Source organism: Podarcis filfolensis (genome assembly GCF_964270895.1).
Source record: "Podarcis filfolensis genome assembly, chromosome: 2".
In the NCBI taxonomy this organism is placed as follows: Eukaryota; Metazoa; Chordata; class Lepidosauria; order Squamata; family Lacertidae; genus Podarcis; species Podarcis filfolensis.
In genome coordinates this window covers 19,989,793-20,012,846 of record NC_139605.1, presented here as the reverse complement: position 1 = coordinate 20,012,846, position 23,054 = coordinate 19,989,793, and the positions used below count along the sequence as shown (strand labels likewise).

General features: G+C 44.0%; 1 protein-coding gene and 1 long non-coding RNA gene across 21 annotated transcripts in view; both read left to right on the top strand.

The window, feature by feature from the left end:
- The window catches only part of IHO1 (interactor of HORMAD1 1), a 54,990-nt gene that overhangs the window by 18,410 nt on the left and 13,526 nt on the right, over positions 1-23,054 (top strand). For all 20 annotated transcript variants that reach the window (XM_083601450.1, XM_083601459.1, XM_083601452.1 and 17 more), the window contains 3 exons: positions 3,233-3,390; positions 15,040-15,088; positions 15,319-15,394. In XM_083601450.1, the coding sequence (XP_083457576.1) occupies positions 3,233-3,390; positions 15,040-15,088; positions 15,319-15,394 (283 nt within the window). The remainder of the gene's footprint in view (positions 1-3,232; positions 3,391-15,039; positions 15,089-15,318; positions 15,395-23,054) is intronic.
- On the top strand, positions 26-3,092 carry LOC310757475. Its single transcript, XR_014545246.1, has 2 exons — positions 26-765; positions 1,623-3,092. It is a non-coding gene; the product is annotated as an uncharacterized lncRNA (long non-coding RNA).

Below are 23,054 nucleotides of genomic sequence, written 5' to 3'. Positions count from 1 at the left end.
AGTACAATTGCTTTGTAAACAATGTCCCCACTGTGGAAGGACATGTGGATCCAGAATGGGCCTCCACAGTCACTTACGGACTCATTGTTAAAACCGTGTTTATGGAAGACAATCTTACTCGGCTACGAGTGATCGCCAAAGAAGAAGAAGAAGAAGGATGACTGTATACCAATATCACAATCACTACTTCCTTCCATTACCTGGGACACATGCAGGGAGAAAAAGACATGGAATAACCCAATCAAGAGGAGGGGTTTCAAATGTGGGAGACTGAGTAACCTGCTTTGGGGTGCAGAACTGTGGCTAGGGAGTGTGGACCAAGGAGAGAGAGGAAGGGCTGAAGAGATCCTGATGGACTGGAAATTTGCTTGGAAGGAATAAGGTGTTACTATACTGGTGTTGGGTTAAAAGTGTAATTGTGTTTTATTATCGGTTTTTGATTATGTGTCTTCTAATGCCTTTGCTAACTTGTTTGTTACATTTCCACAGGGAACTTGTATTTTGCTGTTTGCTTGCATATTTTGGAACAGATGTCTTGTGGGGTGTGGGGTGTGGGGTGTGTGCGGATAGTTAAGAGCTTGGGGAAATAGGCTGTATGTAGAGACCCTTCTAATCCCTGGATCCAGAAAGTGTTGAAATATAAGACAGGCTAAGTTCTTGATGAGGTGATCCCCTGGGTGATGGGCCATTAAGAGAACAAAGGAAAAGGGCTCTGTGTGAGTTAGCAAGTGGGTGGGGCTCCTCCCTCAACTTGTAGTTGTTGTTGTTGTTTAGTCGTTTAGTCGTGTCCGACTCTTCGTGACCCCATGGACCAGAGCACGCCAGGCACTCCTGTCTTCCACTTCCTCCCGCAGTTTGGTCAAACTTATGTTTGTAGCTTCAAGAACACTGTTCAACCATCTCGTCCTCTGTCGTCCCCTTCTCTTTGTGCCCTCCATCTTTCCCAACATCAGGGTCTTTTCCAGGGAGTCTTCTCTTCTCATGAGGTGGCCAAAGTATTGGAGTCTCAGCTTCAGGATCTGTCCTTCCAGTGAGCACTCAGGGCTGATTTCCTTAAGAATGGATAGGTTTGCAGTCCATGGGACTCTCAAGAGTCTCCTCCAGCACCATAATTCAAAAGCATCTATTCTTCGGCGATCAGCCTTCTTTCTGGTCCAGCTCTCACTTCCATACATCACTACTGGGAAAACCATAGCTTTAACTATACGGACCTTTGCTGGCAAGGTGATGTCTCTGCTTTTTAAGATGCTGTCTAGGTTTGTCATTGCTTTTCTCCCAAGAAGCAGGCGTCTCTTAATTTCGTGGCTGCTGTCACCATCTGCAGTGATCATGGAGCCCAAGAAGGTAAAATCTCTCACTGCCTCCATTTCTTCCCCTTCTATTTGCCAGGAGGTGATGGGACAAGTAGCCATGATCTTTGTTTTTTTGATGTTGAGCTTCAGACCATATTTTGCGCTCTCCTCATTCACCCTCATTAAAAGGTTCTTTAATTCCTCCTCACTTTCTGCCATCAAGGTTGTGTCATCTGCATATCTGAGGTTGTTGATATTTCTTCCACAATCTTAATTCTGGCTTGGGGTTCATCCAGCCCAGCCTTTCGCATGATACTTGTAGTTAGTTAGAAGGAAAAAGCAGAGTTATTACAGTGATATGAACTAGATGAAAAAGAAGCAACCTGGAGAGAGGCAGAACAATGTTCGATTTCTGTTTGAATCCAGGGCTATAGCTATGAGAGAAACAAGACAATTTTAGGGTGGTAATGCTGTGAACACCTCCATCATAGGCTCAGGTTGTAAATATGTGTAAATAAACCATATATCATAAAGACACCACAGACAGTCTCAGCTGTGCCTCATTCCTAAACCCTAGGTGAGCGCCTGGAATCCCTGGAATTTCACACAGCTCAGAGATTGGGGTGGTGTGCAATGCCACAAAATAGTTGCTGCTCTGATATAGCTAGAGGCTACTTCTACATAAAGAAGTAGACTTCTGTAACCATATCCTTAAGTTGATGGGGAATCGCATGCAAATATGAGCTCCATTGGGAGGAAGGCCAGGCGTCTCCAGCTAAACCCAGTAGTTGGAAGTGTGTGCGTCTGTGTAGCCATTTTTTGTGCTGTTCTGAATAGTGTGCCATTTACAACTCATTCGTCATTTTTCACTGAAATCATGTTTAAATCAGAGTACATCCTCAAGGGTCAAAACAAAAAGAAATCTAGAGCTCATCTAAACTTCCACTTTTCTCAACTCTTTCCCTGGGGGAAAAGCTGCTCTTTAGTGCTGAATTGGAGTAAACATCAGTGAGGTTTCTGCAGATTGACGTTTGGTCCAAATTAGTGCTAAATAACACGTTTTCCCTGGGACAACAGTGGGGCAAGCGGAAAACTGCCCAGAGCTGTGCTTTCTAAGTACAGGACAAGCGGAAGTATGGACGAGCCCCTAATGTTTGAGATTCAAAAGTACAATGTGGTCCTGTCTGTTGTCCTGGTACTTTTTGCCCCATCTGCACTTTGTAAATGGATTTTTCTACATTTTTGAAGATGAAAGAGAGCAATCCAGCAGGCTAGGCTTTCTGCTTAAATTGAAGATCAAGGGAGTGAGGTTTCCATTTTCTTCTACAGTGGTTTGGTGGATTAAAAGCAGGCCTTTTCTTCCTGAAATGCCAACAACGCATAAGAACATAAGAAGAGCCTGCTAGATCAGCCCAATGGCTCATCTAGTTCATTATCCCGTTCTCACAGTGGCCAGCCGGATGCATATGGCAAGCCCACAAGCTGAGAGCAACAGCACTCTCCTCTCATGTACATGCTTTTTAAAAATGAATTGGTGGTTTAGAAAAAGAAAGGAAGGAAGGAAGGAAGGAAGGAAGGAAGGAAGGAAGGAAGGAAGGAAGAAAGAAAGAAAGAAAGAAGGAAAGAAAGATGCTTTACTCAAAGTAGTTCTGCCTGGAGATTCCAAGGGATTGAGTTGAAGATGTTTTGCATCACAAAGCTATACCCCTTGCTTTCCTTTTCATTTTTACTGAATTGTATTTTAACATACCATGTGTTAGCTGCTATGAAATCTTTCTGATTGAACAGTGGAGTAATATTTTTTTTTAAAACAAATGTACTTTCCTGAAAAAGAGGCTAGTGAAAGTGTAGTTGCTATAGCCTGGGTGATGCTTTATCTGTCTTTCTGTTAATGCATGTTAAATCTTAGCCCATGTTGTCTCTCTTTCTCTCAAAAACAGAATGAGCCCAGTATTTTTGCCAAATACCAGTCTAAACCACAGCTCTTTGCAGGGGATGGAAAGGAAAAAGGACCATTTAATTTTCCAGCTGGAAGATTCAAAGGTGTCTTGGAGCAATTTGAAGAGAATAAGAAAAAGATCAAGGAAAAACATGATAAGTAAGCAAACAGCTGTGAAATCAGTTGACTCTTCCTTCTGTTGAATACAATTGTGTATAAGTCCTACAAGATTTCCACCCCCCATAAATATCATTGCAGCTTGGCTAAGAAACTGTTTAGTAGAGAGGTCTCACTCCCACACTGACAGCTGTTGTTGTTTAGTCATTTAGTCGTGTCCGACTCTTCGTGACCCCATGGGCCAGAGCACGCCAGGCACTCCTGTCTTCCACTGCCTCCCGCAGTTTGGTCAAACTCATGCTGGTACCTTTGAGAACACTATCCAACCATCTCGTCCTCTGTCGTCCCCTTCTCCTTGCGCCCTGTCTTTCCCAACATCAGGGTCTTTTCCAGGGAGTCTTCTCTTCTCATGAGGTGGCCAAAGTATTGAAGTCTCAGCTTCAGGATCTGTCCTTCCAGTGAGCACTCAGGGCTGATTTCCTTCAGAATGAATAGGTTTGATCTTCTTGCAGTCCATGGGACTCTCAAGAGTCTCCTCTAGCACCATAATTCAAAAGCATCTATTCTTCGGCGATCAGCCTTCTTTATGGTCCAGCTCTCACTTCCATACATCACTACTGGGAAAACCATAGCTTTAACTACCGGTATACGGACCTTTGTTGGCAAGGTAATGTCTGCTTTTAAGATGCTGTCTAGGTTTGTCATTGCTTTTCTCCCAAGAAGCAGGCGTCTTTTAATTTCGTGACTGCTGTCACCATCTGCAGTGATCATGGAGCCCAAGAAAGTAAAATCTCTCACTGCCTCCATTTCTTCCCCTTCTATTTGCCAGGAGGTGATAGGACCAGTGGCCACTGTCTTCGTTTTTTGGATGTTGAGCTTCAAACCATATTTTGTACTCTCCTCTTTCACCCTCATTAAAAGGTTCTACTGTTAATGCAACTTCACCACCCTCTCTGCAGCAGATCACATTGTGCACCCAGCATGGTGCAGACAGAAAGCCAGGAGTGGTCATGGGCTGATGTGGCTCAAGAGCCAGTCACTGCATCTGGCGGATGCCCAGGGGCAGGACTAGCAGAAGGCCTTTAAAGGGTGCCACCCCTGGCTATAGCAGCTCTCTTCTCTTTCCTGTTGCCTGAACTGGTGCTTCCAAATTACTACTATTTTTGGATGGGATGCAATCACATACTGGCAAATTCAGGTTGCACAGTTACATTTGATTGAGAGGTCTTGCTCAGCAAACCCACTTCCCTGAAAGATTGGACTTTTTGCAGCAAGTGATGGGAAAATGCACTGGAAATTGTGAGGTATCACTTGCTCAATGCAACATCATCTAACCTCCCCCACAAACAAATCAAGGTGAATGCTTCCTAAATAACGAGTGTCATCAAGTCTACCCAAATCAGGATGAGTACTGAATAAGCAGGTTGTCTGAAAGCATTCTCAGTGGAAAAGCACTCCTTTTTCAATATGGGTTTGGCTTTCCCTCCGTACATAAAGCATAAAGATTTTGCTGTGTAGGCTACTGCTTTCTGTTTTTGTGCTGCTGGAGGATTTGATCCCCTGGCTACAATGAGCCCTATAAATGTCTGTGTGTGTGTGTGTGTGTGTGTGTGTGTGTGTGTGTGTGTGTGTGTACTTTGATAGCCATTAGTGTCCTCATTTGCTACATGGGCTAGTAGGGATCTGCCTTAAGTTGCCATGTGACTTTTGAGGATTAGATGGAGCCATTCAGTACATCCAGTCCCTCTGGAAATATATATATATTGTGGACATGCCCTAAAACAACGAGAACATAAGAAGAAGAGCCTCCTGGATCAGGCATGTGACCCATCTGGTCTAGCATCTTGTTCTCACAGTGGCCAACCAAATGTCTATGGGAAGCCCATAAGATTCTAAGCAACTGGGATTCAGAGGGGTACGACTTCAAACTCTGGAAGTGGAAGGGTGCTAAGTATGATCGTTTCCAGAGTGCAGTTGTACCTTGGATTCCGAATGCCCTGGAACTTAGACGTTTTGGCTCCTGAATGCTGCAAACCCACAAATGATTGTTCTGGTTTGCAAATGTTCTTTTGGAACCCAAGGGTCCGACGCGGCTTCCATGGCTTCTGATTGGCTGCAGGAGCTTTCTGCAGCCAATCGGAAGCTGTGATTTGGTTTTCAAACATTTTGGAAGTCAAACAGACTTCTGGAATGGATTCCATTCCACTTCCAAGGTACGACTGTATAGTGATCTTAAACTCAGGGTCATGGGTTTGCGCCCCACGTTAGGCAAAAGATTCCTGCATCGCAGGGAGTTGGACTAGATGACCCTTGTGGTCCCTTTCAACTCTACAGTTCAATGATAATATGTCCTGCACAGCACCATCCAAACACAAATGTATATTAGTCTGAACAGGGAATTGGCTATATAGCAGATCCTCTCAAGGGAAAAATGAGAGTGTACAATGTTTGCCTTCGCCTAATAGGCATTAACTTTCCATCTGCTCTTTGTCAGGAGGAGAGGAGTCTGTCTTGTCAAGTTCCATTCGAGTGAATTTCAGGGGCAGGGAGGAATTTTCTAACAAAAAAATGCAGAGAAATGCCTTACGGCTGAACAAAAGCACTGCTACACTACTCTTTACATTTTGATTAAAAGTAGGCCATGATTAGAATGATTGGTATGTTTTGAGGGAATGAATGTGTTTTTAAAATGTATACCTTTATCATATAAACAAGCATTTTAGAGCTGTGTGTTCTACTGATATTGCAGCCTCCCTATGGCATTCTTTAATACACGCTTTGTTAGTAAGAGAGGATTAGGATGGACCCTAAGAAAAACCACAGAAGTTTTTTTCCCCCTTCAGCAAGCTATGTAATAACTTCAGAACCAAGTGTGAGGGATTTTAATGATTTCCCCGCCCCCCCTGTGGAGTGATGAATAAATTCCAATTTGGTACATATTATGTTCAGAAAAAAAGATGCGAGAAAAATATGAAAAAAAAGTGTGTGTTCTTGTAGGAAAGCTATATTTTGATGGAAAGACTTCAGGCAATTGTAGTTGCTCAAATGATTATCTCTCCTCTGACAAAATACATTGAAAAGCTTCTGATAAGACAACCATTGAAAATCTATTGGGAAACATTATCCACAAGCAAATTAAAAGCAAGATTGACAACCGTCTGATTTTATAAACATTTAGAGAAAATTCTAAATGCAGATTTATTGTTTTAAAAAACAACCTTACGCAATTTCTTCTTGTTCTGTCATAATCCCCCTTACCCAAAGCATCATCCCTTATCATTATCATCTACATCTGCAGAGAATTGTTGCCTTTGAGCTTTGTCCTCTCAATGTAGGGTTCCCTTTTGGTTTTTCTGAGCCCACATATAATGCAAGAGCCATTATTTCCCCCCTACATGTGGCAAGTTCTAACATATGCTTGACCACTTTTGATTGGATTTCACATGGGCAATTCTCATCTACCATTCCTGCTATCTGAAGTTACGTGTCCTGTTCATTATCACCCCAACTCCCACCTTTCACGTTTCCCCCCACTTCAGCTACTGATCTTGTTGCTGCTTGCAGAGCTTGTGCCTATACAGTGGTACCTCAGGTTAAATACTTAATTCGTTCCGGAGATCCGTTCTTAACCTGAAACTGTTCTTAACCTGAAGCACCACTTTAGCTGATGGGGCCTCCTGCTGCTGCTGCGCCACCGGAGCACGATTTCTGTTCTCATCCTGAAGCAAAGTTCTTAACCTGAAGCACTATTTCTAGAGTCTGTAACCTGAAGCGTATGTAACCTGAAGCGTATGTAACCTGAGGTACCACTGTATACCTCTCTGTTGCGTTGTCAGCAGCCAGGGCTGAGCAGAAAGAAGTCTCTGTGAGGCCATGCCTCTTTTATGCCACACAGAGCAGCATTTCAAAGGATAACTTGAGTACTAGCCCTTTGCCATGATGTAACAAATACAAATCTGGAACTGTATTTGGCATCTCTCAATTGCCCCTGTTGAAGATGTTGTTCTTTCTTAATCAGGGACAGGGAACTGGCAGCCCATGGACCAGACCTGGCCTGTGGCATCTTTGGATCCTACTCACAGCCTCAATGCCAGTTGCGGCCGATTAAAGCTTCTCTCCTCCCCCAAGCCTAACAACTGTGTAGATGGGGGTGAAGTTTGTAGAGGGGGGAAATGCAGCTGGAGAGGAAAAGGTCAACCTTCTAATGCACACTGCAGCCTTATCCCCCAAATGCTTCCTCTCCTGCCCCCCCCCAAAGGAAGAAGCTGATTAAGATTATATGTCATTTTAAATGTGTTTTTGGGAGAGGGGATTGTGGAGGTCCGTCCCCCCCCTTTTGTTCTTGTTTTTGTTATGTATTTTGTGTTTCTTCATTTTGTGTTTTTATGCTGTGAAGCAGCCTGAGCTCTTTGCATGAAGGGTGGTTGGTTGTTTGGTTGGTTGGATGGATGATAGATAGATAGAGAGAGAGAGAGAGAGAGAGAGAGAGAGAGAGAGAGAGAGAGATGCTGGCCTTCTGCTCTGGCACTGAGCAACACAAAGGAGGACATTTAATTTAAGTCAGTAGTCTTCAACCTTTCCTGATCCAAGACCCTCTTTTAACCCAAACAAGGATTTGGGAACCCAGGCCTTTCTTTTTAATAATATATTTGTGTGGTGGCGGTGCTGCTGTTGTGACCCACATCCAGTAAGTACTGGGTCCCAGCACCCCAGTTGAAAGCCAGTGGACTCCCCTTGTGGGAACACTGTCCTTTTAACTGGGTTGTGCCTAAGTGCATCATGTGAGACTGGAAGGCCCCTCTGGGTGGCAGAATGATTAAGCAACAGGTAAGCTATGGCTTTCTATAACAGAGGCTCCTCATCTTGTAAATAATAAAGTTTATCAAATGTTTATGGACACCTCTCTCCTCTACAAGAATTCTCTATTCAAATGGATACAGCCCCTACACAAAAATAATATCCGGCATAAAATTATTATAGATCTGCAACTTTGTTTTGATGGTTTTGTGTAAAATCAAATGTCAGAGCTACCCTAGGTCCCAGCTCACAAAGGACCAACGCTGCTTCATTGTTAAGTATAAAAGTCTTTATTGAAGTTCAGTTTCACTTCCAGAGCCGCAGCGCGCAGCTCTACGTCTCAACTGTCAGACCGCTGATGCTCCGTCTGAGTCTCCTCCCCCTTGACACCAATTTAAGATTCTAGCCTTGCTCCACCTTTTCCGCTGCTCTTTCCTCCTCTGGGTCCGCCTGCCCGCCGGGGTCTCGCCCCTCCTAGCCTCCTCTGAGGCTGATTCCCCTGAGCCGTCTCCCTCCCTCCGGTGGGCTTTAGGAGCTGGTTCCCCATCCGGGTCTCCTGCTGTTCCGCGCGCCTGCACATTTGAACTTGGCGCGCGCGCCCAGCCAGCAGCTTTCCTCCTGACCGTTTCACTGCTGCTGTCACTGCTTCCCCCTTCGGGGGGGCTAGCTGCAACTGACCTCCCTTCCGTTCCTCCACTCTCCGGTGGAGGCGTGGTCAGCCCTGACTCCCTCTCTGGAGGAGACGCTGGCCCTGACACATGTGACTCTTCCCCCCCACTACGCTCTGGTGGGGAAACTGGTCCCGATCCTCCACTGCTGCTTTGGGGTTCACCTCTGGCTCCTTGTTTCTGGTGCGTCCCCCCTGGGACCCCCCTTGCCCTGACCATCGGCGCCCCCTTCTGGGAATCTTCTGATTCGCTGGAGAAGCTCATGGAATCTCTCGGGCCACTGTCATACTCCCCTACGCTGCCCTCGGATTCTTCCCCTTCGCTCTCCCATTCCTCTCTCCCCATTGCTCCTGCTCCTGATTCCCTGACATCAAATTATTTTCTTTACAACATTGTTTTTATCTTGGGTTTTCAAACCTTTTGCCTTCTAATTTCCAAATTTAATTTTCATCCTAGTTTATTGACAAGTTCACTGTGTGGTATGAGTTTATCTAGAGTTCAGTTAAAATGGAAGAAACTTGGTTGTGTTGAGTATCACGGTTCTGTTTTGCTTGCTCTTCACAAATCACCACAACTTTGTTCCTTACGGCCGCTCTTGGGAAGTTGCTTCTAAATTAAAATTAATTGGCGTGCTTGTCCTCTAGGAACACAGTCCAAAAAAGCTTTCTGTGGGCTTGGAGGAGAAATTTTCCACTGCAGCAATTTGAGGTACTGAAAAGGCAGGCAGCTTTTCAGTTTATAGTTTACAAAGTAAGTTCCTGCATCCAGTGGCGTAGCGTGGGGGGTGCAGGGGGGGCCGGCCGCACCGGGCGCAACATCTGGGGGTTAGGGCAAATCCACGGGTTAGGGGGCGCAAATTTCTTGCCTTGCCCCGGGTGCTGACAACTCACGCTACGCCACTGCCTGCATCTGGAACTTACTTAAAAAAACCTCCAACCTTTTTCCTCTGTTATTTTCACTGAAGTCTTGAGGACTGTATGAAACTACATCAAGGACCATTGCTGGTCCTCAGACCGCAGGTTAAGAACTATATTCTTGAATAAAATATTGGGGGTAAGATGTGGTTCACGCACACCTTTTGAATGGCACTGTCCATAAACTGGGGGAAGGAGCAGTCCCCTCAAACATTTTATTGGGAGAGCCGAAGCCCCCGAAGCCCCTAGTGTGGTGAGCCAGTGTGGAGCAGTGGTTAAGAGTGGTAGACTCGTAATCTGGTGAAGCGGGTTCGCGTCTCCGCTCCTCCACATGCAGCTGCTGGGTGACCTTGGGCCAGTCACACTTCTCTGAAGTCTCTCAGCCTCACTCACCTCACAGAGTGTTTGTTGTGGGGGAGGAAGGGAAAGGAGATTGTTAGCCGCTTAGGGCAGTGATAAAGCGGGATATCAAATCCAAACTTCTTCTTCTTCTAGGAGTTGGTTCCTATACTCCGGGCACCTTCATTATATGACTTTCAGATGATGCTGATAATACACCTCTTTACCTAGGCTTTTGACATTTGAGGTGTATGTTATTAAGGCCCCCTTATTTTTATGGTTATAAATTGCTTTTAATATTGTGCTTTAATACTGTAACCTGCCCTGAGACCTCAGAGTGAAGGCCCATTAGGCCAGCTTTGCAACTCTGCTTCCCTTGTGTAGGTTACTTTCTGCTAGAGAGAGAACTGCAAGGCAAAACAACGCAGAGCCTGCCAAGTTAGCTCTAATCTACCGTATTTTTCACCCTATAGGACGCACTTTTTCCCCTCCAAAAATGAAGGGGAAATCTGGGTGCGGCCTATGGGGCGAATGCAGGCTTTCGCTGAAGCTTGGAGAGCGAAGGGGTCAGTGCGCACCGACCCCTCTTGCTCTCCAGGCTTCAGGAAGACATCCGCAGCCTAGGCAGCCCTGCGGGAGTTCCCGCAGGGCTGTCTAGGCTGCGGATAGCAGCCTGCTTCCCAGAGCGCCCGGCGCTTCGGGAACGCATCCGCAGCCTGCTTCCTGGAGCGCCGGGCGCCCTGAAAGCAGAGCGTCCCTCGCGCCGGGCAGACATCCGCAGCGTGGGGAGCCCTGCAGGAGTTCCCCGCAGGGCTCCCCACGGTGCGGATAGCAGCCTGCCACCCGGTGCGCGGCGCACCCTGAAGCAGAGCGCCCCGCGCGCCGGGCAGACATCAGCCAGCCCCACAAGCTTGGGGGACAGCAGGGAGGCGCAGCACCGCCATCCCGCTGTTCCTCAACCTGGTTCGGTTTCCCCGACCTGGTTTTGGGGGGGAAATAAAGGGGAAAATTTTTTCCTTTATTTCCCCCCCCCCAAAAAAAAACCTAGGTGCGTCCTATGGGACGAAAAATACGGTAATTTGGTATCTTTACATGACACCTATCCATGGTGTCAGTAACGTGACTTCGTGTTGAACCTCTTGATGACATGTTGTCTCCCACTCCACCCCACCCCACATGGAAGACTTCCACAGGTGAAAAGGAGTTGGATTGAGAAATGAGCATTGAGAAAGCTCATTTCCCATAGTAATAAATGCACCCTTCTTGTAAAAGGTCAATATACAGTAGTAATTTTGTTGCATTATATTCCTGTCAGTTGAAATACTAAGCAGGACTTTCTCCTCTGTAATTTCTGTGTGCCCACGCAATCATAGGTGATCAGACATTTCCTTTGTTTTGAGACATTCTAAGACTGGGTTCACCACAATGCTAAACAGGCCACTGTTTTTCCTTTGTGATGTTTTCTCTGTGACAAACATAGCTTCATTTCATATACAGTGGTACCTCGGGCTACAGACGCTTCAGGTTACAGACTCCGCTAACCCAGAAATAGTGCTTCAGGTTAAGAACTTTGCTTCAGGATGAGAACAGAAATCGCATGGCGGCAGCGGGAGACCTCATTAGCTAAAGTGGTACCTCAGGTTAAGAACAGTTTCAGGTTAAGAACGGACCTCCAGAACGAATTAAGTTCTTAACCAGAGGTACCACTGTATTCTAGTGCTCATGCCATTTCATGCATATTCTAAGTGTTGTAAATGTTTTAATTCTCACCTATGCTTCTGCCTCTTCTCCTGCTGTACAATTCTTGAAAGAGAACGTACCTTTAAGCTTTATTTTAAAAAGGACAATGAAAAGCATGACAGCATTGCTGCCACTAGCAATATCTCCCTCTCCTTGTTTAATGAATGCCAGATACTGCGGTGGATTAACACTAACTCTTTTATTGTCTAAAAGTGACTATACAGCAGACCTAACAAACTCATGAATGCAGACCTTTCGTGTACCTTGTAAGTCCTTTAGTCTTGGCTCTAGTTTCACTTTTCATGCCATACCAATAAGGCATTGCCTGTCTGTTCAGTATCATAGTTCCCCTCCTTTGAGTTATAAACTGTCCTGAAGCAAAGGAGTGAGCTAAAGAACAAATCATGAACACCTATTAACAGTCTGTTTTTTGTTATTTTACCCTGGGGTCATGAGTAGACTATCCGTCACTCCTAACACCTGCTAGCTGAGGAATGATGTCATCCGTGGTGGGAAGAATGTAGTTTTCTCTTTTTTACGGTTTTTATCCAGCTGTTTCAACTCCACACACATATGTAGGTACTATCCTTTTTCGGAACTGGCACCTCGCGTGCACAAGTCAGTGAGTTCCATGATTGGTTCTATAACCCCACATCGAACCATCTTCTCTAGTTCGGCTGGTACCTTGGGAAGTAACAGGGTTGATATTCTATGTGGGCTGCATAGGGTACAGTTCCTTCCTCACGTCTTGCCTTTATTGATATAGTCTTCAAAATTCCTATCCCATTGTGAGGCTCTGCAAAGTGTTATTCTCAGCCACACACCAGGCCCATTGTTGTAGCTCTGACATGTCTCAAAAGATTATTGGTCTCAGCTTGGAGCACATATATTTTAAAGGGTGCAATCTCTACCTCTGTATTGAGTTTCTAGCCATGAAATATTCTGCACAATTTGGATTCTGTCTTCCAGAGCTAGCGAGCACTGTGAAAGCGTGCTGGAGACAGGGTGGATTGTAAAAACTTCTTCAGACAGACTCTGGAATCACACTTGCATCAGCTCCAGTATGTCAGCACAATGCCATTAATTTGCAGTGACACCTCTCGTGGCCTCAGTAGATTTCCTTGGTTTCGGTTTTCTTTGTTGAAAGCAGGCCCTGTCGTGAATATGGTTCATCTTTGCCACTCATCAATTTTCCGCAAGACTAGGAGCAAATGAAAAAGATTTCAATAACTGTTGTGCCTGTGGGCACAAATTAGGGCATATTGACTATAATACTGATTTTTTTTTGTTATTGTTTACTTGTCTCTGTAGTTCCATAATCACTCAAAAACTAATTGTTATGTACTGAGTTGAATAGGATCCAAACTGCAGCAGTCTGATTGGTCCTAGAACAATAGGACCCGAAAGGCAGCAGTCTGATTGGTCCTAGAACAATAGGATTCAGAATGCAGCAGTCTGATTGGTCCTAGAACAATGCAGCAGTATGATTGGTTGGCAGGAACCACCCAGTCATGCTCCAGATAGAAGTGAATCCACAACCTGATTGGCTTACAGTAGAATTCCGGAATTAGCCAATCATGTGCAGCCCATTGTGTAAATAATGTATATAAAGCAGATACTTTGAGGGGACTTTCATTCATTCCTCCTCACCACTATGAGCTGAATAAAGAGCATGAAATCACTTTGCGACTCTGAGTATATTTCACTAATAATAATGGTGTTGATAAATCATTTTTTAAAAAACAGCTTGAGGAGCAAAATTTATTATTATTATTTTAAATGGGGAGCATATCTGGATTTCTTCTACTTCTGTAGAAAGTTTTGCGGCAATACCAATAATGAGAGAGCAGTGGTTTCTCATCTGGCCATCCAGCAGGCCTTCTAAAATAAAAATCATTTGGTGGAAAGAATCTTGCCATTTTAGCTTTGTTCCCTTGTTGAGCTGTGCAGGAATCTTTGTTCCTCACTGGATTCTCTGTGGAGTGTTCCTGATTCCTCACATGTTTAGTGAATGTAGCAGATCCCCACACTTCTCCCTCAGCCTTCCTACCATAGCCTGGCGTTTTGCGCCTCCTATGCTAGCTGGCTGCCCTGAGGTTAAGTGGAGGATGTTGTCTTATTGCCAAAGCTGAAGTAAGGTCACCTGCCAGATGGTCAGATTCTGTATGTAGAAAATTTAGGAGGCACCACCTTGTCCTTTGGCTCCTGCAGCAAAATGGTCTAGGATGGCCCCAAGTCTCCACAAATTCTGAATGTGTGTGACCTGTGCTACAGGAACTGCAACTGGTACTTTGTGGCTTTTTATTAGCCAGTGCACACAGATGTAAAATGGTACATACAACAATACTTTACATTGTCAAGATGGTACAACCTTTCTTAGAAACATTTCTCTACCCCCCGCCCCCCGGTTTTTTATTTGTAACTATCTCTGCCACAGTTTCACCAAATACAGTGGTACCTTGGGTTACATACGCTTCAGGTTACATACGTTTCAGGTTACAGACTCCGCTAACCCAGAAATACTACCTGGGGTTAAGAACTTTGCTTCAGGATGAGAACAGAAATTGTGCTCTGGCGGCGCAGCGGCAGCGGGAGGCCCCATTAGCTAAAGTGGTGCTTCAGGTTAAGAACAGTTTCAGGTTAAGAATGGACCTCCGGAACGAATTAAGTACATAACCAGAGGTACCACTGTATGAGTGTCCTTCATTCACCCAGGTAAGGGCTCCCAAGCCACAATCTCAATCTTTTCCTCTGCATTTGTCACCTACCTAGAAGGAATACCTCCCAGACACATTCTCCAGTTCACTTTTCATTTGTTATTCCTTCACTTCCTCGGGTTGCTGGCACCGTTTTCAAATGTTTCCTCTTCCACAAACCTACCATGTCCTCCCCCCCCCATTTTCTTTTTTCCCATCATCAGATCTTAGCAGGTAAAACTGACTTGTTGAAACAAGCTCTCCTACAATTACTAGAACCCCTGATTTAGCACTTGCCATCTGTCAGCATTTCAGAAAAACAAGTTCACTGGGGATTCTTGCTAATGGAATTTACTTGACTATAGAGGTGAAAGTTCCATGGAGATAAATACTTAAATGAGGAATTAAAATGTGTTAAATCTACATTTTGCTGTGTGGTGCATGCTGTCTCGTGAGATTAATCTTGGCTTTTCCCTGTATTTGCGTTTGACTAATTTGCATACAAATTTCGTGTTTTTTTGTGTATCTCCCATTCAGCGAGCTTTTAAACACCTTTATTTTGAACACTAAAGAGAGTCTTCAAAGGGTAAGTGAATCCAGATTATAAGCTGGAAGCAGGGGTGGGAAATGTTTCATGCATTTCTCCTATTTTCTAATTAATAGAGCATTTGCCTTTTTGTCATGCCCTATGATAAAATATAATTGAACCTTTGGTTTGAATGCTTGTTGATTCAGCTGGAAACACTGACTATACTGAAAACACCATAAGGGAAATGAATAAATATTAAGTCTTTCACCAAACTATTTATTTTGCAGCTGCACTTTTCCTTAGATAAGTTTGAAGAAACTCTGAAATCTATTTTGGATGGCTTCGGAAGCTTCTCTAAGTCGAGTAAGTACTTGGGATATTTCTATTCCCATCAGAGTGTGGGGGTCAGACTGATCATTGCATCTGCATCTGTTCATAGCTACGGGGGACCTTTCCAGGTGCTATGGTTTCACCTGGGTGATCATGAACCAGCCACTATCACCATAGGAAATGCAGTGATTTACTGTATTAATTTCATCTTTATCCTATCCTTCCTCCAAGGAACACATTTTTATCCTCAAAAGAACCGTATCAGATAGCGACTTGGCAAAAGGTCACCCAGTAAGCCTCAAGGCTGAGCAGGAATTTGAACACAGGCTCTCCTGTGGCGCTCTAACCACGGTGTGATCCTGGCTCTCCACTTGTTGTGAATGACACACTAGTTATCCACGTCTCTAGTAAATGACTTTGCCCCATGAAAGCATGACTGTTTGGGGGTCACTTATTGTGGGAATAGTTTTACAGTGGTATCTCGGGTCACAGACACTTCAGGTTACAAACGCTTCAGGTCACAGACTCCACTAACCCAGAAATAGTACCTCGGGTTAAGAACTTTGCTTCAGGATGAGAACAGAAATCGTGCGGCGGCAGCAGCAGGAGGTTCCATTTGTTAAAGTGGTACCTCAGGTTAAGAACAGTTGCAGGTTAAGAATAGACCTCCAGAATGAATTAAATTCTTAATCCGAGGTACCACTGTATTAGTGCCTTGGAAGGGAGGGGTGGGGCATTGTTTGGTGCACTTGAGGCATGTTGGCAAATCTATCCCTCTGCTTAGCTGTGTTACTTTCCCTCCATCTGTCTCCCCTGTGAACCCCAGAAATTGTGCACCTATCCTTTCCATGGTTAGAGCACTCACTTCTGAAAATGAAGGCTCTTTCCCTATGGAGCCAGCTCATTTTCCCACACTAATGCTACCCCAAATCCCTTTTCACTTAGGTGACTATGGAAGTGGCGCCTGAGGTGGCTAATACTATTATTAGTCCACTTTAATTGCCCAAACCTAAATATATGGTATGCTCTTGAATCCCTCCTGCAAAATAGTGACAGCCTAGAGGCACTTTAGATGCACCAACAGTGGCAAATTCAGACACGGAATAGGAGTATGAATTCTAGTATGGCATGACTAGAAAATTTGGTTTGAATAACATGGAACTAATTTCCTTTTTTACTGAAGGAGAAAGCGCAGCCATGAGCTAAGGATTTACATAAGGTAGTCCAGGAAGTCTATCGGCAGGCTGGGATTTAAATATTAAACTCATATTGAAGTATAATTGAAACACTGGCTACTATATTGGAAAAATTGCTTTGGACAGGTGCCCGTGTGTGTGTGTGTGTGTGTGTGTGTGTGTGTGTGTGTGTGTAAAAAACGACCTGCCAATCATTTAAAAGCAAAATATGTTAGTATTGCTTGAAAACTTAGCTATGTTCCTATACGGCATTGTGAAATGTAAGTTTTCATATAGCAGAACACTTGGCATCTGCCGTATTAACAAGCCACATTTCAGCAGAATGTTGCATCAGCCATGTTCAGCATATTGCTTCTTCCATTTACACTGGTTCATCTGTACATATCTGGTTGCCAATAAACACTGCTGTTCGATTGGGATCACAGTGATGGTTAATTATCTTCCTACCATTAAGTAACTGCAGTGAAGTCTTGGAAGGATATCAGTTAAATGTGTTCCCTTTGAAATCCAAGTCTCTCACCTCCTGCATCTGGTGCAAAAAGATGAGAAAGTTTTCCTCCAAGTGACAGGCATTTTGCAGACTGCAGCTGTCAGCGTGGGCCTCTGGGAGAATATTGTATATATTATATGTTATTGGTAGATAGGGAAAGCAGCAGGAATTGGGTTGATGTATTAGACTTCCCAGTGTATCAAATGGGCAATGCCCTAGTCTCTAGCTGCTGTGAATATAGGGAGTTTGTTTTGAGAATGTGGCCTCATGTGAAGAAGGCAATGGCTTAGCTCATTTTAAGCTCATTATTTAGAGTTGTGCTGCTCATAACTAAGCTGTTACTCCTTTTCCTTTTTTGCATCTGTGCCTGGCTGTGCAGTTCGTCAGCTGGGGAGGGCGGGGAATTTTCATAGACATGTATGCCATTGATTTCGCACAGTGGGATCCAAAAACGTTTAATGTAATAATGACTTCAGGAGAAATCTCAGCTTTCCTGCTGCTTGGCAGTTTTTTCACTGGCAGACGTTAGAACGAAACCTTCCACATGGGCAGTTTATTCCATCGCCATCCATTGTCCTGCCACGTGGTTCCTCCTGGCCATAGCCCCAGACAGCTTTAGGTGTTCTAGATGAGGCATTAAAACTGCACACAAACTCAGCTAAGGGAATGTCACCTAAGCTCAACTTTGGGAACTTCACAGCTAAGTGGCTCATCCCAACGGGAACTTGCATAGCGAGGCCCTGGGCCCCGCAGTTCCCTTAGCTAACAAACACACAGACACGAATGTTTAGGTGAATGGGATAAAATAGGCCACAACTTTATTGGTTACAGATGTGAGTGGTTTGGCTTAGGCATTGGGTAAAACCAGACTATATCCTGACTCCTGCCCATCTGCAGGGAGTCTCCTAAGGGTAAAGCAGAGGTATGGGGAGCCCTATTATATACATCAAATCGGGGCACCCCCAGGGTCCCAGTGGGGTCGTGCCATGGCCCTAGCCCACGGCCAAGCTTCGGACAGGAACCACGCCCCCAGATCCCTTTAACGGGTACCCTAACTTTGGAGGGACAGGTGGAGGCCACCACCTCCCTTCCCATAAACAAGGCTTACCCAATCCCCAACCTTACAAAGTTGTGACAGTTGCTACAAGGTAGGCGAAAACCAAATGGCTGGTGCCAGTTTGCCAAGCGGAAAAATTCCTACCTGGTCCCAACAATATGGCAGCCGACCTTAGTCCAAAGCAAGGCTGCTGTCAAGCAACATAAACATGAGGAGGTGAAAGGAGGTCACCCCCTGGCCATGTTGCTGTTTAAACTGCTAATGGCCACGCCCCTAGCTATCCTGATTGGTCAGCCGGGGGGGGGGCGTCACGAGGCCAGGAGTCCCTATGACGTGGGTGGCATCCCTCCCACAGCCAGGTCACTGGGAAGTCCCAGGTGCCCTCCTGCAATACTGAGAAGCGGGGCAGACTTAATATCACCTTCTATTTCCATAGCTTGTTGGTGCCCCCATACTCGGCTGCACAGCAGCACCCTCCACCACCATTGCATCTTTATTTAAGAATTCATGTGCTGCCCTTCAGCAGGGGAAAAACACATATTTTCAGGGCAACTTACAAATAAAACAATGAGTGGCTAAATAAAATACATTGTGAAACAACAATATTATTTTTAAAACAGCAGATAAAGGTAGCATAATGGACCAGAGATAAAACTAAGATTAAAAGACCTAGGGTATATATATATTCATATTCACCTTTGCTTCCAAATATCCCCTAATAGTGAGCAATTCAAGCATATATGCTGAAATTCTGCTATGAAAGGAAACCATCTCCCATCTGCTGCTTCACAGAAGTGCTGACCTAAAGGTCAGATGTACCTTTCAAAAAGGACTCAGCAGAGCAAGCCCAGATTCTCCTTTGCGCAATGCTTTTGACTTGACATACATAACAGCAAATCAAGCACTGACCAAGCTGTCTGTTTTACATTTCCTTGCAGGCTTCAGGTCAGCTGTCCACTTAAAACAGACTACTAGCAAATTTATTTTATTGAGCTAATGTTTGTTTGGTGCACCCTGTTTTTCCTTAAACCCCCTCGCCCACTCAGTTTCAAAAGAGTTGGAAAAATTGCTCCCATGAAGAGTAGGGGGGGTTGCTGTCCAAAGCCCCTAGGCAAGTGAGCACAGTTAAAACGTCTATATCTCATGTTTCCAAACTCAAGGCAGCTTTTTGCATTTGTATTATGAACAAATTGTGCAAATTATTCTAACCAGTAAAACAAACAAAACATTAAAACCGTTAATGTTAACATTCTAAACATTTGTTTTGCATAACAGAGTCTGCCTTCCCTTTTAGTTTTATACAGTATAACATAAAATGCCAAAGCTACCAGAGCCTTTCAGTCTCTTTCTGCCTCCACTGTTTGGAGGCAGTATGCGTCTGAATGCCAGTTGCTGGGACTCAAAAGTGGGGAGGGGGTTGTTGCCTTCAGGTTGTGCTTGCAGGCTTCTCATGGGCATTTGTTTGGCTGCTGTGAGAACAGAATGTTGCCTACAGATCTAGGACAGCTAAACTGGTGTCATGGTGTTGAAGGACCATATTTCTGATGGTTGGAATTCCCACTCATTATTACTGAATGGGCTCTGCATTGGTACCATCTTTAGCATCAGATTGCTGGGTTTACCACCAAATAATTTATTCTCTGAAGATTTTGAGTTATACTGATTTGTTTCGAGTGTGCAGTTTCTAAATATATGGTAAGCTAACACAATGTGGAGAACGTCTGACGTGCAATTTAGAACTGGCTTATTATTTACTAGCTTTCTTAGCGAGCAATTAGAAAGAAACTCGCATATTCCCCCAATTGTTTTCTCCCAGCTTGTAACACTGGCATGTGTGCATGGATAGTGCCAAAGTGCATATGCACCCTAGAGAATTGTGCCCCAACCATGCCATAGAGCAGCTTGGAAATCTGTCTGCTTCCTCCCTTCTGCCCATAGCTGTCAACTATCCCTTATTTTGCGGGAAGGTCCCTTATCCCAGCGCTGTGTCCCGCTGCTGTCCCTTATTGATGATGTCCCTTAAATTTCCTGGGTTTCAATGGAAGCAGCTCCTCTCCCTCCCTCCCTGCCAGCCTGGGAGGAGGGAGGCTCCAACTGTGTTGCTTGGCTGCGTTGCTCACCCAATAAGGAGTCTAAGAACGACTGGGGGGTGGAGCTTGCATGCCTTGTGCCGATCAAATCGGCTGCATTGTCTGGGGACTCGCCTTTGCTCAGTGCTTCCCAGCGGAGAGGTGACAGTGGTTTTCCTTGCTGCATCCCCTTTGCCGGGTTGCTGCGCTATGGGAACCACCGCTTGAGGCTTCGTTTGGCTGCTGGCTGGGCTTTCTGCCTGTGGCTTGGAGGGGCTCAGAAGTTGAACATACCTGTGCTTTGAAAATCCCTTATTCTGGCTGCTGATCCCTTATTTTTGAGGCTGCTGGTCCCTTATTTTCAAATCTGTAAGTTGACAGCTATGCTTCTGCCAATACGGATACACCTGAGAACAAGTGTGGATGGGGGAATGGCTAACCTACAACATGTCTGCAAGAAACAATCAAGAGAATTAAGCCAAATCTAGAGCATATATTTACCAAACAAAAAGTAGTACGGTTGTGCGGCGATCTTTGAGAGTCTGTTTTATAATATATTTATTAAAGTTTTCAAATAAAGCATATATTAGATAAGCACTTATCATTGTCCATTTAACATCTCTCAATTGTTACATGGGACTCCCCCACACCTCCCGCATACACTTACATCATTATTAAATTAATTTCAAACAAATTATCATTTAACTCATCTTAATTAATAATCTTAATTTAGTTTGACATATAATTCAGCCTTAAATCTAATTTAATGGTAGACAATTGTCTGCACTGGCATCCAATTCAGCACTCAGCCAAATTACAATATTTTTGTAAATAAATCTTAAATTTCCTCCAGTCTTCTTCCATCCTTTCTTCTCCCTGGTCTCGAATTCTGCCGGTCATCTCGGCTAATTGCATATAGTCCATCAGTTGCATCTGCCATTCTTCCACAGTGGGTAGCTCCTGAGTTTTCCAATTCTTGGCAATTAATATTCTTGCTGCTGTTGTTGCGTACAAAAAGAATGTTCTGTCCTCTTTTAACACACTCTGGCCGACAATACCCAGGAGAAAGGCCTCTGATTTCTTAGTAAAGGTGTATTTAAACACCTTTTTTAATTCATTATATATCTTCTCCCAAAAGGCCTTCACTCTAGGGCAGGTCCACCAGAGGTGAAAAAATGTTCCTTCATTTTCCTTACATTTCCAACATTTGCTATCAGACGAATGGTATATTTTAGCCAGTTTAACAGGGGTCATGTACCATCTATACATCATTTTCATCACATTTTCCTTCAACGCATTACAAGCAGTGAAGTTCAGCCCAGAGGTCCACAACCTTTCCCAATCTTCAAACATAATATTATACCCAATATCCTGCGCCCATTTTATCATTGTTGATTTTACCATTTCGTCATGTGTGTTCCATTTCAGCAGCAAGTTATACATTCTTGAAAGTACCTTAGTCTTAGGTTCTAACAGTTCAGTTTCTAACTTTGACTTTTCCACTTGGAATCCTAGCTTTTTGTCATTTTTAAACACTTCTTTAATCTGAGCATAGTGTAACCAGTCTCGCACTTTGTCTCTCATCTTTTCTAAACTCTGCAATTTCCAGTTGTCACCATCCTTTTCTATTATCTCCCAATATTTTGGCCAGTTGGCCTCCATATTGGCTCTTTTCCGAGCCTTAGCCTCCAGGGGTGACAGCCACCTCGGAGTTTTATTCTCCAGTAAGTCTTTATATTTTGTCCAGACATTAAAAACTGATTTTCTGACAATATGGTTCTTGAAGGCCTTATTTATCTTAGCTTTATCATACCATAAATATGCATGCCATCCAAACGCATTATTAAAACCTTCCAAATCCAAGACATCCGTATCTTCAAGAAGTAACCAATCTTTTAACCAGCAGAAAGCTGCAGCTTCATAATACAACTTTAAATCTGGCAGGGCAAAGCCCCCTCTTTCTTTCGCATCTGTTAATATTTTAAATTTGATTCTGGGCTTTTTGCCCTGCCAGACAAATTTAGAAATATCTTTCTGCCACTTCCGGAAGCACTCTGTCTTGTCTACAATCTGCAGTGTCTGAAACAAAAATAACATTTTTGGCAATACATTCATCTTGATGGCAGCTATTCGGCCTAACAAAGAAAGTTTTAGTCTTGACCAACTATCCAAGTCTCTCTTAATCTCTGACCAACATTTTTCATAATTATCTTTAAATAAACTCAGATTTTTTGCTGTTATGTTTACCCCTAGGTATTTAACTTTTTTAACCACATTTAGTTCTGTCTCTTTCTGAAGCTGTTCCAACTCAATATCTGTCATGTTTTTCCCCAAAACTTTAGTTTTTTGCTTATTTAACTTAAATCCTGCCACTCGACCAAAGTTTTGAATCAGTTGTAGTACTCTTTTCAAACTAGACTCCGGCTCCTGTAATGTCAGAACTAGGTCATCTGCAAAAGCTTTAAGTTTATATTGTTTCGCTCCGACCTGAATCCCTTCCACCAACCGGTCCCCCCTAATCATATTCAGGAGCACTTCCAGAACCGAAATAAACAGTAATGGGGAAATCGGGCAGCCTTGTCGTGTACCTTTTTCAATTTTAAACTCTTCTGTAACCACATTGTTAACTATCAGTTTAGCCTTTTGTTCTGAATATATTGCCTCAATCCCGTTCTCAAACCCCCGTCCCACTCCCATTTCTTTTAAATTCCCCTTCATAAATTTCCAAGAAATGTTGTCAAAGGCTTTCTCCGCGTCTATAAAAATTAAAACTGCTTTAGTGTTTATGTTTGTTTGTAAAAGTTCCAATATGTCTATGATGTTCCTTGTGTTAGTAAACATATGTCTGCCCGGGAGAAAGCCTGCCTGGTCTTTATGGATT